Genomic DNA, 17,791 nt, shown 5'->3' on the forward strand with positions numbered 1-17,791 from the left:
ACCTAAGTAACGAAGATGGCACAGGATTATGAGACCACCAGGCGGTCACAGGGGACTAATCCACCCTCACAAATTCTTCCGTGGAGACAGTAGGAGGTAGATAAGTTTGCAGAGGCTATGAAGGAGCAGAAGGCCATCTCGAGATAGAGGAGATTTTGGAAATGTCCTCTGACGAGCAGGAAACCAAAACCAATGAATCTGTCCGTTAAGCCTGGTCTGTGTCAGCCATTTTCGGTGTAGATGTGCACCGACCCTGAAATGGAGTCTCCTCATTGGCAGGGAGTGCCATTTTGTGATCGGTTGTGGAATTTTTAGAACCTGTATTAGAAGCGGTTAGAGATGCAAGGAGTAGCACTCAATGCAGAGCTCTGCTCTGCTTTTGTTTAGATCCCACAGGATCCTGCGGATGCTGCCCAGTAGATATCTTCTAATGAAAATCCAAGGATTGAGATCCAGAAGGCGACTGGCTCATGGGCCTCTGAGAAGGCCGAGTAGATTTTTGACACCAAAGCGTCACATCAGAATTCCCCAACCTGATTTTAGGCTTCAAAAGGTCCTCTGTAGTCGGACAGGTATGAGCCCGAAGGGCACAGGTAGAAGCCATTGTGGCCTTGGAGTGGAGTACTGCACCACTTTGAACAGCCAGTAGTTGTAAAAGCAGGAGAACTATTGCTTTCACTCATGCGCCACACCTAGACTCACTGGCAGCATGGACGTGGCATTCCGACCAGACAGTCCCATCCCCTGCCTACGATACACATACACAAACGCAGCAACATTCTCTGATAAGTGCATTTTATATGGGATTTCCTGGCAAGGCAGGAAGAAGGCCAAACTACAATATGGCCAAAGAACAAGCAAGCACTTCGCAGCATGGATATTGTTGGGCAGTAGCCAAGTTTAGTAGCCATACGCGGTAACCACAAAAGTGCACACTAGAAAGGACACTAAATATTAAAAAAACATCTGCTGATACCAGCTTGTCCTTAGGCACATATAAAAGTAACCAAAAATCCAAAGTGTAAAAAGCTTGAGTGATACAAACATATTCCCATTGCACTGCATATTAAGAGGATGCGTGCAATGTGAAAAAGTTACAAAAATATAAAAGATAAAAGGGAAACAGTTTCTGAGTACTGATAGTGTGAAAGACTGATCAGTTCCCACATAACAAATGAGGAAAAGGGAAGTGAAGCTAAAGGCTTTACTTCCTTTTAAAAAGCCAGAAATGGTTCAAAAACAAAGCAAAAAGATTGGGGTCCTTAGAAACTATGGAGGGAAATACTAATGAAGCAGCAACATCAACAGCCCCTTTTCAAAAAGTTAAATTCATAAAACTGAAAAAACGTGTATAAACTCAATTCAGATTCGAACAGAAAATAAGCATAATACTTTATGTAGTTGAAGTCCGCCTTCAAGTTGATGGAAGCACCGTTTCCACTGGATTTAAAGTCTTGCACAGTATTTTGCCAGTCTTGAACAGCAGACCAGTCTGCTATTGAAACGTAGCATTCACAGGCTTTGTTACACAAGTAATTTGCAACTTCAGGAGAGGAGTCACTGGGCTTCGTCAAAACGGTCTTTTTAGCATCACCTGTTAAAATAACAAAATGGACAAGGATAAATCGTGGCATATTCTAAAAAATGAATTTATAATGAAGTCTAAAGCAACAACCAGTTCTCAACAATGCAGAACAGTACCTAAGAGAAGGGAGGATGAATTCCAAGGAATCTACACAAATGCTGGAGGAACTAAAGAATAATAATCACAAGATCATGAGGGGTAGGATCAGTTCAAATATAGAAGGCTCGAGCAGAAAACAACAAATGATATACAAATGATATACAAATGATTTTCTGATGAATATACTTTCACTCAAAGATGCATAAATGTTCCGTCCGATGAACAAATTACTTCCCTCCAATGTTGTTTCTGAATGATGTTCCTCCCACATATTCATCTTAGATATATTCTTCCTGTGGCAGCAGAACTCAAACATTTGACAGCATGGGGTACCAAGCAGTTGTGCACTGCGCGGCTCTGCGGTGAAGGATCCTCGTAGCTGTCAAGTCCAGAAGTGACATCTGTAGAAAGTCTACATCGTGTCCCGTTACTTCAGTTAGCTGTTTTTACACCTGTGCTCCGCCACATCAGGGATCACAAACTATATTCTATTGTATTTGGTTATTTATATAGCGCTTTTTTGCCATTTTTATGGCCTCAATGTGCTTTGTGGTTGGAACGCCCTCGGTGACCGTCATCAATGTTATAAGTTTTAGATTCGGAGATGCGTGTGTGCATTTTTACCTGTCTAGGACTTAGGTGGCTGGCGAGGCACGACTAAGCAGCCCAATAAGGTCAGGCAAGTGGGTGGGCGCTGTTGGTGGTTTGTGATGTTGAAAAGTCAATGTGTCACCAGCTATACCAAATTTCTTTAAGTTGGTAGTCACTGTATGCTAGTGGCAGAGGAGTTGAGGTACGTCAGGTGTTTCAGTGTGGATGGCTATGTGCGCTGCTAGACCGGATAAGCATAGCCGTAGCTGTATTCTACAGTGAATGGATGTTTGGCCGTGCCTGCGGCCTGTGTCCACATACGTGGTGTAAGATCTACATACCGTAGGCTTCAAGGTTGTTCGGCTGCAGCGATCTTTGTCCAGTGCGGACACCCAAAATGGGGGCACAGTAGCAAATACAACACCTAGATTTGAGATATCTGGACAGTGGGGGTGGGGGGAACAGCACCTACAAACGGGGCACAGTAGTGAACTCAATACCTAGATTTGGGATTCCTATAAATGGGACAGTAGTAAATGCAACACCTAGATTTGTGATACCTGGACAGTGGAGAAAACAATGAAAATGGGGGCACATTAGTGCTTGTCCCTTCCTTTGCTGCACTTACCAGTTCAGACAATGCCGGTTGACAGCTGCAGGCTCCCCAGGCTAACACGGGCCAACACGGTCTTGAACTACCTCTTCTGGAGCTGTCCTTTGCCTCAGGGTCCTTAGCCAGGGGCTGCCCAGAGTCGATGTCCTCAAAAGAGCCACTAGGCCAATCAGAGCGCAGTGGGTGGGAAAGTGGAGGTGGGAACGGGGGAGGTAGTTTCTCAGGGGAGCCAAGAAAGGCTACAAGATCAGCAGAAAAATTAAATAATGAAGACAAAACAAAAAACTTTTTTTTAAAAGGCAATGCGCTGGGGCTGTGCAGATGAGCACCTTAACCTCACGGCTGGATGGACCAGTAGTGGTCGCTTCAAGGTGTTGCAAAGGGTCTGAGGAAGGAAGGAAGGAATTAAGCAAGCAAGCCCTACCTTCCAGAATGGCAGCAGAAGGGCTAACAAAGAACACGTACGATACAAATTGCGAAAAAAAAGGAAAATCCCCCTAAAACCCCCCCCCCAGGTAGAAAAAAACGTCCACTGCCACCAGCCATAACTAGGAGGTTGTCTATGTGACTAAAGTGTCACAAGAGTAGAGTTAATGGGGATACTTGGTAGCCCCTTGGCACTCTACATAAGGTGGTGTGTGTGCTAATCTCTCAGAATATAACGTTTTAGGAGAAATAATAAGTATCTCTCTATCCTTAACTGTAGTTACTCTGGGATAAAGAAAAGCATCTCTAAGGAGGGCCTGAGGGGTCACAAGCAAAACTGCCCCTAAGGAGCTATGCGCTGCAAAAGTAAAATACAGATGCCTTAAAGAGGTATGGAGAAAAATAGACTTAATCGTACAGAGAACAGAGTTAAAAAAGACAGAGCCCATAAGAATGAATGAGTGGAAAAAGGCTCCACTCAATCAGAATCAAAGAAAAAAGTCCAGCAAAAAGTGCTGGGGGGTCTCACTAGGAGAGGCGATGGGAAGTAGCATACAATTGATACATCTCCATAACAATAGTTTTATAGAGTCTCACCCTCAGGTAGAATTTTGTAAAACTCCCCTAGCAGTGGGTGATATCCCTAAATATGTCTGTTTGGGTGCCCTTCTCTTCAATGAACACTATGTTGGCATAGCTGGGGGAGTGTGGGGTGGTGAAGAGGAAGGACAGTGTTTCGGTCTGCTTCGACTTTTCCGCTGTTTTCTGTTACTGTGCCCTTTTAGAGTTTTTTGTCCAGGATGTTTTTCCTGTCGATCTCCCTTTTGTGCCAGTCTTTGTCTGTTGAATAACCAGGTTTTTAGGAGTTTTCTGAAGGTGGTCTTCTGTGGTTCTAATTTCTTTAGGCATGGTGTTGATATGACATCCCTTACAGCATTGAAGGAGTTCGCAACAGGAGAGCTCCTCAATTATGGAGTCAGGTGGAAGGGCAAAGAGTAATCCGTGGGAGGAACATCCATAAGAAAGAACCTTACCAGAGCAGAGTTAAGTAATTTGTTCTTCTAATGAATTGTGTGTGTGTGTCCCACACATTCCTCATCTTAGATTGACTCCCATAGCAGTACCGAAAAGCAGGAAGAGGGAGGAGTATACGCTGTCAGATAAGTACGCAGGACAGATCTGCCAAAGCGGTTTCCTGATCAAAGGTATCCAGGCAGTAGGGTTTTGCAAATGTGTATAGAAGCCCACGTTGCAGCCCGAGATCAACTAAGTACTTACCTATTGGTAATGTTCTTTCTGATCGATGTTCCTGCCTCAGATTCCTCATCTATGATATCCATCTCCCAGCACAAGCTGCACTTCTGAAACTGTTTCTGCCACCAAGAAGCGAAGCTCGCTAAATCAATCACTCTCCTCTGGGTCATCCTACCCCACCCAACGATAGTCCTTTCCCTAAACTCCAACCCTGGAGGCCATCTTCAGATGTGGTAAGCACGTAAAGTGGCAGTATGATACAAGAAGAGCCACTGAGGGTAGGGAGGGAATCACATGTGAATCCATGCCAGACCCATGCTGAAGAACAATAGTTCCAGGTAAGTAACAACTTCTCCAGCATGGGCCCTGGCATGGATTCAAATGCTCATGGCTAACGATTACACAGTAGTAGATATACAAAACCAGGAGAGGTGGTAAGGCTCAACAGTAGCGAACACTCACCTCTGGAACAGTCACCTCAAACAAAGAGGTTGTGTAGCACCGCTTGGCCGACTCTGGACTCTTACTTGGAATCCCTGTTGATGCAGTAGAACCTCGTGAAGGTGTGCACAGACCTCCACATAGCAGCCCTGCAGATGCCGAGAAAGGGCACACCAAAGAGAAACACCATTGATGGCTCTGGTGGAGTGGGCTCTCGGCCGGCAGAGAGGCGGCCTGCAAGCCAGTCGATGAGTGCATGATGCAGACAGAGCCACCTGGAGATGGAAGGCTTCGATAAGGCCTTTCTGTGATTTATTTAGGTCCAAAGTTGATGAGTAACTGAGAAGTCTTCCAAATATTCTTTGTATGTGCCACGTAGAACTTCAAGGCACAAGCAACGTCCAGCAAATGCAAGGCCCTTTCCACTGTTGACGACGGATTCGGGAAGACGGGTAACACCAAAGGTTTGTTGAAGTGGAATTCTGATGGTACCTTTGGCATAAAGGTGGGGTGTGTACGCATTACCACACTTGAATCGTGGAAAGACAAGTAAGGCTACTTGCAAGACAGGGCCTGGATCTCCCCGACCCGCCTAGGTGATTTTCACAAGGAAGGCCATCTTCCACGAGAGAAACTTGAGTGGGACTTGATGCATAGGTTCAAATAATAAAGTTACTCACTGTAGTGACTACCTTACTCCTAGCCCCCCTTTCCTCCATAATTGAGGGACATTCCATCTTACGCGACGGGAGCACTTTTGTAAAAAAAAAAAAAAAACAGCATCAAATTGAAAATGTGTCCTCTTTTTATGCGGGGTACCGCACGCGGCCGTAACCCTGCCCTCTTGAGCTCCGCCCGCGCATTGCCCTTAGTTCTTTTCTATCGCCAGGTCTGTGACCATTTAAGCATTAATAGAGGATACTTATTATACGGGACGGTGGGCAGGCGTATGGAGGAAAGGAGACTATGGACTAGGAGCAAGGTAGTCACTACAGTGAGTAACTTTATTATACCCCTACGTCCCGTCCCCTTTCCTCCACACTTGTGGGAGATTACCAAGCACTCCTTACAGAACAACGGGTGGATGGAACTCCTTTATTGAAAAAGGTTTTTAAGAACAGCTTACCCGAACTGAGCATCAGCCCTGGAGCTCAGATCTAAGCAGTAATGTTTCACAAAAGCTGATGGGTAAGCCCAGGTAGCTGCTTTGGCAATGGTTTCCATGGGAACATATTTTTGGAAGGCAATGGCGGCTGCCTTTCCCCGCACAAGATGGGCATGAATTCCCTTCGGAGACTGAAGGCCCTGAACCGCATAAGCTTCAGAGATACAGGAAGCAATCCATCGGGAGATGGTTGCATTCGAAGCCGGCTTTCCTTTCGGGTCTCCGAAGGTCACCAAGAGCTGGGAAGAGCTCTGAAGATTAGATGTCCTGTCCAAATAAAACTTAAGAACTTGCCTTACATCCAAGTTATGCAAAACCCTCTCAGCATCTGAGGCCGGTTATGGGAAGAAAACTGGTAAGGAAATAGGCTGGTTCAGATGAAAATCAGAAACTACCTTCGGAAGGAAAGAAGGATTGGTCCAAAGGACAACCTTATCATTGTGCAAGGTGAGGAATGGATGTTCTACCGACAAGGCCGGAAGCTCACTTACACGCCTTGCCGAGGTCACCGCAATCAGAAAAGTAATTTTCCATGCAAGGAATTTCAAATCCACCGTAGCCATGGGCTCAAAGGGTTTGTGGCATAAAGCATTAAGAACCACATTCAGATCCCACTTAGGATGCAGGTTACGCACAGGTGGATACAGATGCAATAGACCTCCCAAGTGCCTTTTAATGACCGGGTTTGTCAAAGAAAAGGAGCAAGAGTCCGAAGACAGGTAAGCGACACAAGGAGCCGATCTGGAATCCTCAAAGAGTGGTTCCCCAGTGGATTGTCCTGAGGTCTCTAAAAAAGGAAGGCAGTAACCATGGGATATGGTTTCCAAGGCCCAATCATCCGAAGTAAGGTATCGCCATTCTTCTAGAGGTGGAGACAGTTTGCCCCCGCCCCCCACTTGTGAACTGTGACTCAAGACCTCAGAAGTTTTGAGTTGGCTGACGCAGTGGCAGATGGTAAAGATGCCCCTGCGTGAGCTTCATTTGCACCTCTCCCTCGTCCACCACAAGGGAATCATCAGTGGCCCCTTGACCAGTCATTCCACTTGCCCTTCCAACTAAGTAGTAGCGAAAAGATCTACCCCTCCAAGGTTGTCATGTCAAAAAGGCCAAGGTTGCCTAATAAATAGCTGCACCTAAAGATTTGGCTGCCGCCTTCTGTGATGCTGGAAATGCATCGGAGGGACAGGGCCTCTGTATCCTTGTCCTTTACCGTTTATCGTGTGTTCTGTCGTCTTTTCTGTCGTGTTTTTTGCACAGAGGTTCATGTGGGACTCCTGGCGGTGCAGCTCTCCGGAGGACAACCTTATCCTTGTGAAAGGTTAGAAATTGATGCTCTGCCGACAAGGCCTGAAGCTCGCTTACACGCCTGGACGAAGTTACCGCAATCAGAAAGGCCATTTTCCATTAAATGAATTTCAAGTCTGCCGCAGTCATGGGCTTGAAGGGTTTATGGCATGAAGCAGTAACAACCACATTAGGATCCCACTTGGGATGTGGGTTGCATACCAGTGGATATAGATGCAATAGACCTGCAAAGTGCATTTTAATGACAGGGTTTGTCAAAGAAAAAGAGCAAGAGTCTGTGGACAGGTAAGTGGCAATAGCCGACAAATAAGTCCTATAAGACAAGATATGCATGCCTGAAGCTGCCAGATGAGAAATGAAAGCCAGGAAAGCATCGATAACAGCTTCTCTGGGGTCCAGCTTTTTCACTAAACACCAGTGACAGAAACTGAGCCATTTGCTCCTGTACTGAGACCTCGTCGAAGGCTTTCTTGCCTCCTGGATGATACGCATATTATCTGCGGACAAATTGAAGCCTTCTAAAGATTTGAACTCGGGCACCAGACCGCCAAGCTGAACGATTGTGGGGAGGGGTGCCACATCTGCTGATCGCTCTGGTGAAGCAGGTCAGGAATCAGCAGAAGCCTGATCGGTGAGCAGACTGACAGATGCTGAAGCTCCAAAAACCAGAATCTGGCTGGCTACCACAGGGCTATGAACAGGAGAGTGCAATTCGACATGTTCCTAAGCTTGCATAACGCCCGGTGAATCAGAGGAAGAGGCGGAAAGGCGTAGGCCCTCATGTTGTGCCACGGAATCTCGAGAGCATCCCCCAGGGAAGAATCTCCGAGTCCGTTCCTGGATGCATAAAGAAGAATTTGCAGTTTGATGACGTCGCAAAGAGGTCCATTTCTGGAGCGCCCCAATGGCTACGAGTGCCCCACTCGTAGCTGACCACCGCTCGCCGGCTGAAAAAGTCTGCCGTCACATTCAGCTGGCCCGGAATGTGTTCCGCCAACAGCCAAACACTGTGCTGAATGGCCCATTCCCAAATCTGAATGGCCAAGTCTACAAGGGGAGGTGACCTAGTACCCGCCTGCTTGTTGACGTAAAACATGGATACTCCATTGTCCCTGCGGATGCGGACCACCATGTTCACAATCCCTGGCTTGAAAGCTTTGAGCGCCAGGAAAATAGCCAGAAGTTCCAGATAATTGATGTGAAATGGTCTGTCCTGCTGCGACCACATGTCGAAAACCTGAAGATGATCCATCATCGCGCCCCACCGGATAAGGGAGGATTCCGTCGTAAGGGTCACCTGAGGGAGGTCTCCTGAAAATGCGACCCACTGACAGATTGCTGGAAGACTACCACCAAAGGAGATCGGACATAGGGTGGAACCAAAATCATTTTGGTGTCTGGGTCCACCGCCTGGAGCCAGGAGCTCCGAAAAACCAACTGCGTAAATCGCATCTGGAGACGCGCCAGGGGAAGAGCAAGCACGCACAAAGCCATGAGGCCCAGAAGCCTCTGGAACCACCAAGCGGACATGCTCTCCAACTGAATAAAGACTTGACACGTGGTTAACAGATCCCCCATCCTGTCCACCGTATTTGTATTTAGTTTATTTGTAAAGCGCAGCCAGGCCCATGGGCATACGGGCGCATAATCTTACATACAAAGTTACAGTACATTACAGTAAGGGTCCATGGCAAAGATTCAAACTCCCCCAGTTTACAAGAAGATACGGTTGAGCAGAAGTCTCGTCGATGAATCATGAAAACAATATACAGACAATCAAAGAGTAAGCAGGTAAATATACAAAATATACAGACATAATCAATAAAATAAGCAGGTAAATAAACAAGGTATACAAGAAAGCAGAATGACCCTGGAGTTTAACGCCAGATCGTGTAAGTAGGGCATCATGTGTTCTGCGTGAGGAGCCAAGATTTATTTTATTCTTCAAGGTCTGAAAGGAAGGCTCAGTTCTGATGGGGATAGGAATGGAGTTCCAGAGTTTCGAGGCTAGGATAGGGAAGCTCGCACCCCCGGCTTTTTGGAGTCTGAATCTAGGCAAAATAAGGGTGTGAATTTGTGGAGTTCTAATGCGTTGTGTGGAGGTATGAAGAGTGAGACGGGTGGAGAGGTAGGGTGGGGCCTTGTTGTCCAGGCATTTGTGTGTCATGGCTAGGGTTTTCAGGGCGATTCGTTGTTTTACTGGGAGCCAGCGAAGATCTGATGTTAGAAATATGAGAGTGCCTGGGGATATTGAGAGCCGACCTGGTGGCATTGTTCTGGGTTGTTTGCAGTTTGTTGAGGTTGGACTGACTAGTCCCCAAGTAAAGGGCACTGCAGTAGTCGATCTTGGACATGAGTGTTCTTGCCATGGTAATGCAGTTGTGGAAGTTCAGGAAGGGCCTACAGGCAGTGATGAGTTTGCAGGCCGAGGCAGACCTTACTGCATTAGTTTGTCCGTTTAGTGAAAGAGCGGAGTCCAGTACCGTCAAGTGCACCCTGAGTCTATCATGTTCCAACGCAAAACCAGGAATATCAGGTCCTGAGAGATCTTCATGGAGGATTTCCACCAGTTCACCGACAGCCCAAGACTGAACAGGAGCTGAAGGAGAGACTGAAGGTTGCTCAAGGCTTTCACCAGACAGGGTTGTCCAAATATGGATACACATGAATACCCTGTAGCCTTAAAAAAGCTGCAATGACGGACATCTTTGTGAAGTCACGCGGTGCAGGGCTGAAACCAAAAGGGAGCACTCGAAACTGATAGTGCTCGTCTCTCAGGGAGAACCGCAGATATTTCCGATGAGGGCTCCAGGTCAGGATATGCATATAAGCACCCTGAAGGTCCACAACGCTGATCCAGTCGCCCTTCTGAAGAGAGGACTTTATTTGGCAGGGTGTAATCATCTTGAATTTCTCTTGAGGAAGAGAAAGGTTGAACTGGGAAAGGTCTAGAATGGTGCTTAGGCCAGCCTGATTGGGTTTTGGCACCGTAAACAGAGTAGAAGCCCTTCCCACGTTCCACTAGGGGAACTGTGATGCTGGAAATGCATCGGAGGGACAGGGCCTCCGTATCCTTGTCCTTTACTGCTTTTTATCGTGTGTTCTGTCATGTTTTCCGCACAGGCGTTCATGTGGGACTCCTGGCAGTGGAGCCCTCTCTCTTTTGGTTTGGTGAACAGACCCATGGAATACCCTTATGGCACCCATGGGTAGGGGTGCAACCCTGCACCCCTAGTGTATCTTTTTGGGCACCTGCGTGTGACCCACAGAGCAGGGTATGGGTAAGTGGCAGCTCTGTGCTGAAATGACTGGTGCCCTGAGCGTCCTCCATTTTGGGATGCCCAGGCCCCGCCATTGGAATCCGTAGACTAATGGAGACAAAATGGCCCCCATGGTCTCTTGCCTTCCATCACCTGTTACCTTGATCTTCCCTAAGTCCCGGGAAGCCCAGCCTCTGTCCCTTCCCCCTGACTGGCTGTTGGGTGGAAGTTCCATAAATGGTAGTGTGAGGAAGTGCCGACCAGACTGGCTGGAGCCTTCTCAACGACCATATGTTGTGGGTACGCCTGTGGGTGGGACTTGGGTGAATGGAGTGTGTGACGAATATACATTCTATGTTGTGGCTGTCTAGTATCTGGTGGCTGACAAAGGTTGCGACAGCCCTGCCCAAGCCGGTATGCATGCAGCTTGGAGCGTTGAATGGCTCGGTACTAGTTCCAATACACATAACTTGTTGTGAGTGTCTGGAGAGAAGTGAATGGCCTGAATGCCCCGTGTGCCTGATTGGCTGCCTGCCTGCCTGCCTGACAGTAGTCGTGATTGGATGCTTGAGTGTGACCCAGCGGAATTAATGGGAGATCAACAGTATATCTGGGGACCTCTCACTGCTGGGAATCGTGTTCAGAAGCTGAAATCCACTACGACGAGCAACTGGAGTAAGGAACAAGTTACTTACCTGTAACTGTTGTTCTCCAGCATGGGTCTGGCATGGATTCACATGCTCATGAATATTCCCCGTCGTCAGGCTGGGAATCCTCGGTAAAGAAAAAAATCAGTATCAGTTTCGTTTCTGATCTGTCTTTCGTAGTAGTAACCAATCACTGATCTCTGCGTCATACTAACCACAGCCAATGACTGCCCTCTAACTAAGCCCCACCTCTGGCAGCCATCTTCAGATTTGGTAGCACGTGAAGTGGCAGTATGACCAAGTGAAGAGCCGCAGAGGGGTAGGCGGGAGGGTTCGCATGTGAATCCATGCCAGACCCATGCTGGAGAACAACAGTTAGAGGTAAGTAACTTGTTCCTTCTCCAGCATGGGGTCTGGCATGGATTCACATGCTCATGAATAAAGAATACATAGCAGTACACACATGCACAACCACGGGAGGTGGCAAAGGCTCAACATTAAGCATTACATCAAACTCAACATTAAGCATCTTACCTCCTCACCAGGCTCACTTTAGGCGAACAGGTTGCGCAGCACTGCTTGGCCGACCCTGGACTCCTCCCTGGAATCCCGATCGACGCAGTAGAATTTCGTGAAGGTGTGCGTCGACCTCCACATAGCAGCCCTACATATGTCCAGCAGGGGCACACCAGAAAGGAACGCCGTGGTAGCTGCGATCGCTCTGGTGGAATGGGCTCTCGGACGGCCAGGCAGCGGTCTGTTTGCCAACCAATGACAGTACATGATACAGCCGGAGAGCCATCTGGAAATGGAGGCCTTTGAGAGAGCCTTCCGCTGATTGACAGGTCCAAAGTTCACAAAAAGTTGTGACGTCTTCCGAAAACACTTCGTGCGGTCCACGTAGAACTTCAGCGCTCTAGCCACATCCAGCGAGTGCAAAGTCCTTTCGGCCGGCGACGAAGGCGACAGGAAGAAAACAGGCAACACCAAGGGTTTGTTGAGGTGGAAGTCCGACAGCACCTTGGGCATGAAGGAGGGGTGCGTCCTGAACACTACCCTCGTGTCGTGAAAAGTCAAGTACGGGGGCTTGCAGGAAAGGGCCTGGATCTCTCCCACTCTTCGTGCGGAGGTGATGGCCACAAGAAACGCTGTTTTCCACGACAAGAACTTCAACGGGGCCGAGTGCAGAGGCTCGAACGGAGGTCCCATGAGCTTGGTCAGCACCACGTTGAGCTCCCACGCCGGGGCCGGAGCCTTCACCGGCGGGAACGATCTGAACAATCCCTTCATGAACTCTTTCACCAGACGATGAGACCACAAAGACGTCCGCCCCGTGGTTCTGGTGTATCGGGAGATTGCAGCAAGATGAATCTTGATGGACGCGTGCGCCAGTCCAGCCTTGGCCAGCGTCAGAAGGTACGGCAGTAGCTGGGGAGCCGTAATCCGTAGAGGGTTAATCTTCTGTGCGTGGCACCAGATAGAGAACCTCTTCCATTTGTGTCCATAGCATTTAAGAGTTGAGGACGCCCTGGCCTTTGCAAGAACCTCTCTGCAGTCGGCCGGTATGTCGTAACCTCCAAACTCTAACGCTGCAGGAGCCAGGCCTGCAAGTTCAGACACTCCGGGTCGTGATGAAGAATGGCGCCTCCTTCTCTGGAGAGAAGCTCTTCGTCCGTCGACAGTTTCACTGGTGGGGACGCTGACAGGTCCAGAAGGTCCGGGAACCATATCGGTCTCGGCCACCTCGGTGCAACGAGGATCATCCTGCACCGGGACCTCTTGAGTTGGTTGATGAGCCTGAGCAGCAACGGCAAAGGAGGGAACGCATACAGGAACAGGACGTCCCAGGGGAACGAGAAAGCATCACCCATGCTCCTCGGCTGGGGGAACCTGCTGGCAAATCTCTGGCACTTGGAGTTCGTCGCCGTCGCAAACAGGTCGATTTGGGGTTTGCCCCATCACCGGAAGAGTTGATCCACTTGATCCTGGTGTAGTTCCCACTCGTGGCACGAGCGTAGCGCCCTGCTGAGTGAGTCGGCAATGGTGTTTTTTATCCCTGCTAGATGAAAGGGTACCAGAAACAGATCCTGGGCTTCCTTGGACAGGGCTGGGGATCTGGTTCCTCCCTGCTTCCGGATGCATAACATCGTGGTGGTGTTGTCGGTGAAGATCCTCACCACCTTGCCTTTGAGGGAAGAGAGGAATGACTTGAGGGCCCAGAACACTGCTCGGAGCTCCAATATGTTGATGTGGAGCGGCCTCTCCTCCGGGAGCCACAGGCCTCTCGCGTGAAGATCTCTGGTGTGCGCTCCCCACCCCCTCCAGGGAGGCATCCGTTGTCACCGTCACTTGGTATGCTGGGGTCTGAAAGTCCATGCCCGCTGCGAGATGCACGTGGGTGCCCCACCATCGAATCACTTGGCGGAATACTTCATTGAGAGAGATCTTGTCCTCGAAGCTTCCCGTCATGATGCCTACCCCCGGGCATCAGGACCAAGGCCCTCAGCTCCGGGAGCAGGCATCCAGACATTTGTTTGAACCTCAGCAGCCCCGGCTAGGGGCTGTCTGGGTTCAGTCCTGGCGCCTTAGGCGCCAGGCTCATCATAGAAATCAGTCCTGGTGCCATAGGCGCCAGTCTCATAGACTTTACTTACCTGATGCAGACCATGCTGCAAAAGAGTCCAATCCTACATGAGGCCTGGATGGGACTATTTTGTTACAGGGACTATTTTTTTACTCGGGCGTGGCTCTAGGGAACTTCGTACCTGGAACTACTTTGGAGGCTATTTAAACCACACCCGAACAGCAGCACATGCTTTGCGTTATTCTGCATCCAGCAGCGTGACAGTCACCGTGCCTGCAGCCAGCATCCAGTCTTCTGCCACGCCCGCGTGCCTGCAGCCAGCATCCAGTCTTCTGCCACGCCCGCCTGGAATCCGGAGCTCCTAGAATAAAGAAGAAAAGGACAAGGTTAGAAAACGAACTTATTTCAAATTCCTCACCTAATTCCGGAACCATTTCATCTCCGGACCTGGAAAGTACATCAGTCGTGCACGCGTCGCTTCGCCAGCTCCAGCACGGAGCCATACTCACCAGTTCTCACAGCATCTTTCGATCCGGCACTGTCTCCATCATTTCTTCGCCGTAATCCGGCACCTAGGTGACACGAAAAAACAAGGTGAGCCAAGGGAAACAAATACAATCTCTTACCACCATAGACTTACCTGATTTACCACCGGCGGTATTATTCCATAACTCTCCACATTTTCATATGCCGCATTTGTAAAGAGGGAGAAAAAACAACACGTTAACGCATGCAATATTTACCGGACAGCGTTGGGTAACACAGACTCTTACCTGAACGCCAGCAGCAGCTACGAGACCTTCTCACAAACTCAGTTGAAACTTAAGGAAGGAAGGGGACAAGAGTGAACATGGAGCACATTGAACTCTCTGAACTTGATACTTACCAATCCCGCCAGGGACTTCAGAGTCAATACTTACCGGAACTCTCCCAACGCCTTCAAACCAGTGAAGTAACTGGTATCTACGCGCCCCTGCAAGACACGCAGGATGGAGAGCTCATCTTTTACGAACATAAGGTGAGGTTACTAAGGGGATTACGGAGGTGATTAGTGGGGGAGAGCGAGAACAGTTGGGAGGCCTTCACTAAAACCCACAAGTGGTTAATCCCTGTCTCCACTTGCAGGAAAATACTTCTTCGGGTCCAGTAGACAAGACTAGGCGGGCCAGTCCAGACAGTCATCTCTGCACTACGCATCACGATGGAGACCGCAGCTGTCCGGGTCCGATTGACACCCCTGCGGGGTCCGGGTGAGCGTAACACTTCCTGTCGCTTGAATCCAACGGGCGTCGAGGAACTTCTGCAGAGGACGCATCCGAAGCCTGCACAGGCGCACCAGATAGATGCAAGAGGACATCAACCCGAGAAGGGATGTAATGGACCTCACTCTGGCCACGTCCGTGGCCAGCAGACGCTGTACCTTGCCCATGATGGCCTGCGTTCTTTCCTCCGACGGCGAGGCCAACTGCGCTACTGTATCGAGCTTGGCTCCCAGAAAAAGCACGACCTGCGACGGAATCAGGTGGCATTTGGGGAAGTTGATGGAGAATCCCAGGTCCGCGAGCAGCCGGACCGTCTTTGCTGTGTGTTCGATGGCGAGTTCCCTTGTCCCTGCTTGGATGAGCCAGTCGTCCAGGTAGGGGTAGACGTGGATCCCCTGCATGCGCAGCCACGCCGCCACTGGTGCTACGCACTTGGCACCGACTTCAATCCGAATGGGAGGGCCTTGAACTGGTAGTGCCGCCCTTGGACTACGAACCTGAGAAACTTTCGGTGTCCTTTTAGGATGGGGATGTGAAAGTATGCATCCTCCAAATCCAACGACGACAGGGAGTCGCCTTCCTCCAGCTGGCCCAGCACATGCTGGAGGGTGACCATCCAGAACTTCTGTGCCTTGATATATTTGTTTAGCCGACGCAAGTCCAGGATGGGACACCAACCTCCTGTCTTCTTTCTGACGAGGAAGTATCTTGAGTATACTCCGGAGCCCCAGAGCCTCTCTGGGACGAGCTTGATGGCTCCTTTCTTGAGCATCGCCCTTACCTCTAACAGCAGTTGAGGGACGTGGTTTTCCTTCCTGGCCATGGGAGGAATTCAGGGGCACTTCTTTAGAAATTCCAGAGTGTTTCCGTGGGCCAGGGCATCCAGCACCCAACTGTCGGTGGAGATGGACTCCCACACGCTGACAAACTTCGTCAGCCGGCCTCCCACCGGGGTGCTTCCTTGAAGCCGAAGCCCCCCCAGCTTTCTTCTTGGCCGCTGCCGAGACAACTGAATCCAGGGTCGGTTGTGCCCTAAGGCACAAAGGGGCGCCGTCGGGGACCCGGTACTTCTTCTCGTACCGGTCCTTTTTAGCAAGTGTTTCGTGGACGGGTTCTTCAGAAGGGCAAGACCCTCGTCCCAGATGTCATCCAGCAACGGCACTGCGAGGACCGTCTTCCTCTTGGCCTAGCGCCGTTGGTAGAGGAAGGCTTCCTTCTTTTCTTCGGGGCAGAGCTGAAAAAGCTCGGCTGCCCTGGCAATCATGGCGTGGAAGGGGCCAATTTCGTCTGGAGGAGACGCCAGAGGAATCGGAGACAGGAGGTCGGTCCCATCGACGCCGCCGTCGTAGTAGTCGTCATCCGTCCCCGTCGTGGCCATGTCTGTTCCCGTGTCATCCCTCGGGACCAGGGAGGGCGACAAAGGCTGAGAAGGCTGTGAGGGCTGAAGGGGTGCCGGATGAATTCTCCTCTTGTTTGGAGGGCTTCCCGACGGACCCGGTTCAGCTGGGTCGTCCGTCGGGGGTAGGGGCAGTCTCGTCCTCATCTCCGTGCATAAGGCTTGGATTGCTGTCAAAATGGCCGCTGAGTTTTCTTGTGGCTCGGGTTGTGATGGGCGTGCCGGGAGCGACTGTTCCTTCTCCACGGGAACCTCGTCGTCGCCACCCTTGCTCGTCGTCCCCCTTGTCAGGATCTCTCCCGTGGGACCGGGCCTCTTCCAAATTCTCAGTTCCTCCTCGGAGGTTGTGTCCGTGCGCGTCACGGCAACCACACCCCGACCCCCTCTTTTTCCACTGGGGTTTTCATGGGGGTCTTCTTGACTGGCCTAAGAGGATTCCCTCCGCGGAGGAAGGGAAACTCTGGTCCCCGAGGTCGCCTCCACTGGGATAGCCTCCACAGGCTTCGCCAGTGCCACAGCGACTCCCTCAATCGATGCCTTGGCCGGGATCAAGGCCTTCACCACCTTGGGCGTGCTTGAGGCGTTCACCTTATGGGGAGGGTCACTGCCGTGCTCCCCTTCAGCCTGATCCTTCGAGATCGACCGGGGCCTCTCCAGAAGCTATGTCGGGTTCTCGGATTTTCTCTTCCGAGCCAGAGCGTTGGCTCGTGGTTGATGGCGTCGGTGAAGGTGCACCTGCCTGGCAGCCGAGGAGCCTGACCGTTCGGCGCTCCCGGTGCCCGCAGATTCGCGGTGCTTTGCCTTCTGTTGGGCCCCTGTCGCTAGCACACTCACAGGACTTAGACCTTGCCTTCAAGCCAGTTGGAGAGACGGGTCAGATGATCTTTCATAGTCCGATCCGACATGTTCATGCAAATCGCAGAGTCCTTTTCCACGTGCGTTTTGTCCTCGATGAGGCAGTAAAGGCATTTCGAATGCTCGTCCTCCTTGAACACATTTTGTAGGTTGCATCCAAGGCAGATCCTGAACAGTTTGCCAGGAGTCGAGCTTCCCTTCTTCTGGGCCATGTTCTTCTCGTCCGCGAGGTAGGCCTCAGAAACTTCTGGAATCCTCCAAGAAGCGTAACTCGACGTAAACTTCACCCTTGAGGGGCGTAGATAAAT

At 50.2% G+C, this 17,791-nt stretch overlaps 1 protein-coding gene across 1 annotated transcript in view; it reads right to left on the minus strand.

The window, feature by feature from the left end:
* Positions 1-17,791, minus strand: part of SMG1 (SMG1 nonsense mediated mRNA decay associated PI3K related kinase) — a 2,768,248-nt gene that overhangs the window by 2,139,520 nt on the left and 610,937 nt on the right. The window contains exon 25 of the mRNA XM_069647131.1: positions 1,393-1,594. Within this exon, the coding sequence (XP_069503232.1) occupies positions 1,393-1,594 (202 nt within the window). The remainder of the gene's footprint in view (positions 1-1,392; positions 1,595-17,791) is intronic.

This window comes from Ambystoma mexicanum, chromosome 2q (assembly GCF_040938575.1).
Source record: "Ambystoma mexicanum isolate Mex_15411 chromosome 2q, UKY_AmexF1_1, whole genome shotgun sequence".
NCBI lineage: Eukaryota > Metazoa > Chordata > Amphibia > Caudata > Ambystomatidae > Ambystoma > Ambystoma mexicanum.